Source organism: Hippocampus comes, unplaced genomic scaffold, assembly GCF_001891065.2.
Source record: "Hippocampus comes isolate QL1 unplaced genomic scaffold, H_comes_QL1_v1.1 scaffold68, whole genome shotgun sequence".
Lineage (NCBI taxonomy): Eukaryota > Metazoa > Chordata > Actinopteri > Syngnathiformes > Syngnathidae > Hippocampus > Hippocampus comes.
Window position 1 is genome coordinate 1,833,585 of NW_017805625.1, and position 6,639 is coordinate 1,840,223.

The following is a 6,639-nucleotide window of genomic DNA, read 5'->3' on the forward strand; positions in this document are numbered from 1 at the left end:
CCCCCCGCCCCCTTTCCAAAAGTCCATAAAGTCCTGCTTGTGCCAAGCAGGACAGTTCTAATCAGGTGGGCATGGCAAGCATTTCAACACAGAGGTGGTCGAGGCTACCACCATAATGGATTGTTCTCCCTTTTTGGCACCTTGGACAGAATTAACAATTCCTGGAATGCTGCAGTGGTGTGTGATGGATTGCCAGCGCCAGGGATGACGCCAGTATTTCTGTGCCCTAAACTGAGTATCTTTCATGCTTCAAGGGTCTACTAGTCCAGTATTGAGCCTTCTTTCTGCCTTTCTTTCTTTTTTTTTAATAGCATATAGCGCAATTTTAGTTAAGTGTTACGTAGTGCGGAAATGAGCCAAAACAACTTGACGGACCATTCCATAATGTATGTTTGTCGAAAACGGTTAGAAACCAGCTCTTACATCAAACTCTTATGAGCTTTTTTTTTTTGTTGTTGTCGTTATTGCATTTGTCCAAACAAATGTACCGGTACCTTGAGTTCGAGCCGCCTTTCAAAATGAACAAGAAACTGATGTTGCATTGCAGTCTAAATATTATTTTGACAGTTTTTCTTCCAAATTTTGTGCCAGGAGTAGCTGCCCGCTTACGAAATCATTGAATAATAAACATGGCTAATGATCCCCATTCTTGCCTCCTCTTGATCCAACTTTACTGTCTGACTGCCACTTTTCTCCCGAAACCTCCTTTCTGTCCCTCCTCTCTTTTTGTGTACATGCACAATAGCTGAACAGTGGTGTGCACGGATAGGAGCGGCTGTCTCCACTGCCCAACTGCAATTCATCATCATTTTATCTCCCTTAATTGGATGCCATCAGGACCCCTGATACTTCCCCATCTCTGCTTTAGCTAACAGCTGCTCTCCAAACATACACACAAATAATGCACGGACACACATGCTATCCTAAACTAGATTTTCTTCTCATTCCCGCATCCGTCTCCCCCCTCCTCTTGATTTTGTCCTTCTCCCCTTACCGGTGAAGGAGTCAGAGAAAGAAGGTGACGGAGTGCCCCAACGGTTTATCAGATGGGAGGAAATGGTGTAAGGCCCACACAGATGTTATCTGTCCACTCATTCCAGCCCTCCAGGGAGAAAACTCAATGAAGAATAAAGAGGTAAAGGGGAGCTAAAAAAAAATGGGGAGAAACAGGGCCAGATGGGAAGAGACTGAGCAAAAAGTCTTGAACTCATCCAACTCTCTTCCCTCAACTTTGACCTCCACGCTATACTCAGCTGAGGTCCATCAGTTCTTCTGACCCCGGAATGTGGTCTTGTGAGCAAACTGCCTCTGCGCAGGCATCGCGCGAACCTGTCTTTATTTTGCTCCTTTAACCTGCCTGCCACTCTTGAGCACAATATCCCAACCCACTGCCCTCTCATTGGCTTTGCCCCGTGGGCCTTGACCTTTAATCGGCCCACACAGCAGAAACCTTCCTGGATTGGGTCAACAAAACGAGACGAAGGGGATTGAGATGGCAGCTTGTTATTTTAGTTGCTGTTGACTGGAGCTAAGTGCTACCATAGCGGTTTGGCGATGAGGACCTGTTTGCATCTTACTTTTGTACTACCGCAGGACCTTCAAAAAGCTGCCTTTAAACATCCACAGGTTCCAAAGATTTTTACTTTAAATGTTCCAATATTGTGTGGCGACTTGCTCTCACCCTTTTGGGATCAGATGGAGCCTGTATGTACAGTCAAGAAAAAAAAAGCAGACCAGGCATATTGATATTTCCCATTCTAAGCAGTTATAGATCGCTGATATGCAAGCGGATCACTACACGGTTTATGTTACACTATCGTGTATCAAGTGTGTTACATACATTTATGCAGTCATTGGCAGTGTGCTGTTAGGGGATACCACATGGGGGTATTGGGTTATTACAGTCAGTGGAAATGAGGTAAAGAATAGAAAAGTCGACTTTAAACATGATCTGACTGTGGTCATACTGTACATCTTGGCTCTATCCTTTTGGATTGTGTTTGAAAGAGATGAGATTGAGTTTTTGCCTCAGGAGATACTTTTGAGACAATTTTCTTCCTTTACATTCTATCATCTCCCCCCCGTCCTGTTCTTTTCAAGAGCACTCCTCCTCTCACTTCTCTTTTCATTCATACTCCAATTTCACCGGTTGGTCTTGTCTGAGTCCATCTAGATTTTGCAGTGTCTACTGTTACTTCTTTCTCCCCTCTCCATTCATACATTTTGTCACCGCTGATTTGGTGGTCCACTTAAGGCTTTCCCAGTAATGGCTCTTTTACACCTGACAGGAGGTACGGTTTAAAAAAAAAAAAATCCAGTCTTTCTTCTGAGGCACTATTCCTAGCACGTATGTGTGTTTCTCAAACACAAGGCTAAATTGTGGATTAACATCCTTGTGTTTATTGATCGGTAGCCCCCACCGCTCCAGTCTTGTAGCAGTGGTATACTGGAACCAGACACATCTTCAAAGTCATCCTGGGATCCATAGCCTTGGGCGTACCGAAGGGTGTGGCGCAGACACACACAAGGCAAATGAATAACTCATATCACCTTCACCTTTGCGTCTTACTGAGGCAAGTCAAATTTCTTCAGAGAGCTAAAAAATAAAAATAAAAAATGCTATGTCATAGGTAACTGTGTAACACAAATTGGACAACGGCTTGAGTTAAACAAACCAGATGGGAGGAATAAAGAGGTTTGTGAGCAGAGTATTAAAGCTAGTCTTCAGCTGAATTAAGTGGTTGACTGAAATAATAGCTTGTTTTGGAAGCATTTAACTGGAAAATATTAAGGCAATAAAATAAAGTGGAGACTGTCTGTCTGGGATTACCGGTAATCAAAAATACATTTACCAAACAATAATGAATCACTTTCTATCTTTTTTGGTATTGGTCTTTGACCATGCATGAAATGTGAAAACATTTGGAAGGGACATAATTATTCAATTAATTGATCGTTACAAATTTAATTGTTAAGAATATGGATGGTTGTGTGGAACTAACTGCATTGTATAAATAGATTGTATAAATATCTATTGTATAAACATGAAGCAATGAGGCAAAATGGATCGTAGTACTTGGCTGCAACCTAAAGTGGCAATGCAAATTCAGTCTCAACTAGTTTGTGATGTAAGACCAACATGTCTCTGCCGACAACCCCTTCACAACTCCGTGAAATTCTGCTTAATAATACACTGGTTCGGCATACTTAAAAGAACGAAGATATTCATGTCATACCTCTACAACCAAGATTTAATATTGCGTTAAATAGGATGGTTCTATGCAATCTATCATGCAAACCAGCCTTGGCAATGCTCACCTATTGAATGTTGAGTTACATCCATGAATCAATAAGAAATTCAAATGACGGACAAGCATAGTTCGAATCAATAGATTTCCAACCATACCAAACCTGAACAATGTGTCAGAGATCAGTTATTGATCTTCAGAAAAGCAGCAAGCAAACCACAGTTCTTCAAGTGCTAATTGCAGTCATTTATGAAACGTAATTGGGTGTAAAGTGTGGCAAGTATATACAGCTATCTGCTTTTCCCATCTTGTGCACTACACAGGCTCCTCCTCATCAATACTTGGCCGTGAAGTCCGGCTGCAGCAGCTAATTGCTAGCAAGGGAGAAGCGCTGACAACTACCAGGCTAATTAGTGCGAGCAGTATGTTGAGGCTTTTGTGGACATTAAATAGAGAAAGTTGGCCAGGTTGAGGTTTTGATGCTGCTCTTTGACACATACCATCAACAGTTAGTACAAAATTACATCTTGCTGTGGACAAGCCTGTCAGGAACTAATTAGCTCCGCCGTCAACATCTGCCATTAACCAAACCTCAAAACCGTCAACGTTGCTTTGTGCGTTACTCTTCTGACAACGCACCTACAATATGTACACCACATGCTCACTTGTGTGCGAGACACTAGAAAGAGGCACAAAGGAAGGTAGGCAGGAAGGAGAACGTTTGACAGAAGAGGGAGTCGAAAGAAAGATGGGCTCTCGAGGCAGAGTGCCGAAAGAAGAGTGAAGTATCGAGTCAACGTGTAAACAAGATCAATCCGCTCCAAACTAGCTTCACAGGCACACTCGTTCTTCGCATTTTCAGCCTCAGTGGAGCGCAACGCTAGCTACCTCTTATCTGTCATGCTAGTTTGAGGGCTCACACACAAACACACCAACACATACGCACCTCACCTGGATTCCAACACAAATACAAGTTTTTGTCTACTTGTGCAAAGATTAGTCTTTCTTTTTCTTTCTTTGGATTTATTCATCAATTTATCAAATAAGTGCCTTTTAGAAATTCTGTCCAATGAATGATTAATGATTATTCTGCTCACAGCATGAGTGGAGCCTCAAACTTTCAGAGATTCTCCCATCTGTTTAAAAATAATAATTAAAATAAACAAATAAAAATGATAAATCCCGTGACGGCCGATCCGTCCAGGCTGTAGGGTCACCTCTGACCCAGAACAACCAGTAGAATGTGGATGAATGAATATTAACAATGGATTATTTGATTGGCATTTTCCATAGTCTAACAAGGAAATGTAGCCAAATCTCAAATTGATACTTTAAATGTCTAAAACCTGCACAAACAGCAAATCAAAGACACACATTTAACTCATCATCATCATCACCATCATCATCATAGGACTTTTTTTTCACGGTACATCATTTTGGCTTGTTACAATAAAAGCGCCACTGTTGAAGAGAGACCTTATTTTTTCTTCTTTCAATTAAACTCCTTTCCTTTTTTTATACTTTACGTAAAATAACCAGAATAGCAACTTGCCATTGTGAAGAAGGCACAATTATGGGAACACCCACTCAATGTTTTGAGAAGGTGTCCCACTCTCCTGAATGGAGCATTATTAAAGGTCTGTGTCCATGGCGAAATAATGTTACCAAGCCAAAACAACGAGTTTCCAGAGTGGTCATTAGATGGAGGTGGCCATTATCCAAACCCTAATTTGCTAATTGTGCTCAGTCTTATCATGATTTAGTTAACAATTGGCATTCAGTGGCTGAAAGCAAAACTATTGAGTGACGATACAAAGTCTATGTTGTTATCCTTAACAGCAGTTTTGTATTTGTCACAATGCTCTGCTTTAAAAAGAAATGCACGCCTTTATCAGTGACCGGAGCACAAAGCACGTCATTTTTCTCTTGCCTGACTTTCTGATTCTTCAAAATTGAAACAACAACAAAGTCTACATTGGATAAGTCATCCATCAAATCTAAATGGTGTCATATGTAAATGAAAACAAATACAAACTGCACAACTGGGTTTCTTGAATTCCCCGGGGACACCATCGCTAAGGGGGATCCGCGTTTTTTTTTTGGTTTTTTTTGTGGATCATCTCACTCACCGCTGTCTTTTGGCACTGGATAGATGAGCTGTTGAAGCGTAGGGCGGGGACACTGTACGTCTCCCCCTGGATGTGGAACACACACTCATAGTTCCTCTGTCCTGATTGTGGTTGGGGAAGATTTTTGGCAGCTAAGGTGATGGGCTTGGTCACCCCCACTGGAATGTAGATCTGCGTTGATGGTAGAATCTGGGGGCAGTCCTGTAGAGGGAGACACTAATGTTACTCAACATTATAAAAAAAAAAAATATTGAGACTGTGTGAAGTCAAATGAGTGATTAGATCATCAGAAAATGATTTAAACAAGTCTCCAACTGGTGTGAGCTTGTGGAAATGAGCGAGCTGAATATTTTAAGCGTGTCGGGTTTTGATCATTTCCTCAGAGCTTGTTATCTGGATCGTTAGTGTGTTTGTGTGTCCCGTGACATCTCATCGAGACTTTTGTGTCTTGGAAAAGTTAGAATTGCAATTTAGTGCACATCATGTCAAGAATGAGAAGGCAAGATTGAGAAATTAAGCACAAAGGCAGGGTTGCTGACGCCACTTATTTGAGTTAAGGTCTTTCCATCCACTTGGGAAAAAGTTGGATGAATACTGAGAGATGAAGTTGCTGAGCCAAAATGCAAAATTGTGACCAAATAGTAGAACTTTTGACATCAAATCCCATCCATGTTCAACCACTGTAAATGGCTAAATATTAAAAACAACTCTGGTGATGTGTGCCAATGTCATGCATGACGGGCCTTTGAACTCTGACATTATTTGTGCAATTTTAGCGACACGTTTTTTTTCCCGAAAGTTCCACATTCAATAGGCTCAGAGGCATTCAATCATTGAGGTTCCACAGCGAGCTGTGGAAGTGTGAAATCAGAGTAATCTGGATGCTAAAGTATGTGCCTAAAGGGTTATGTCATGGCAACCGTGACAAATCATTAACTTTTCTCGTCAATAATTCTGTCATTGATCTCATTATAGAAGAAAGTAAAATATTTTGCAGCTGAAGTATTTTGGTCTCGGAAAAGTAATGGCGCAGCTGTTTGAAATGAGCATCGCATTAAGTCTGGGGGCGGGGGGTGATTTGGGTGGCGGGGGACTGCGTTTTAATTCATTTAACAATGAGTCTGCATTATGCGAAAATAAAAATGAGCAGAATGATAATTTAAATAAGAGCAGCACAAAAGCATCAGTGGGTTTTCCCCGGCAGTTATAAATAAGGGTAAGAAATTTTCATGTGGAAAATTCCATATATATATATATATATA

General features: G+C 41.2%; 1 protein-coding gene across 6 annotated transcripts in view; it reads right to left on the reverse strand.

Moving 5' to 3' along the window:
* plxna1b (plexin A1b) overlaps positions 1-6,639 on the reverse strand; it is a 168,249-nt gene that overhangs the window by 52,657 nt on the left and 108,953 nt on the right. For all 6 annotated transcript variants that reach the window (XM_019880786.1, XM_019880792.1, XM_019880790.1 and 3 more), the window contains one exon: positions 5,378-5,578. In XM_019880786.1, coding sequence (XP_019736345.1) covers positions 5,378-5,578 — 201 coding nt within the window. The remainder of the gene's footprint in view (positions 1-5,377; positions 5,579-6,639) is intronic.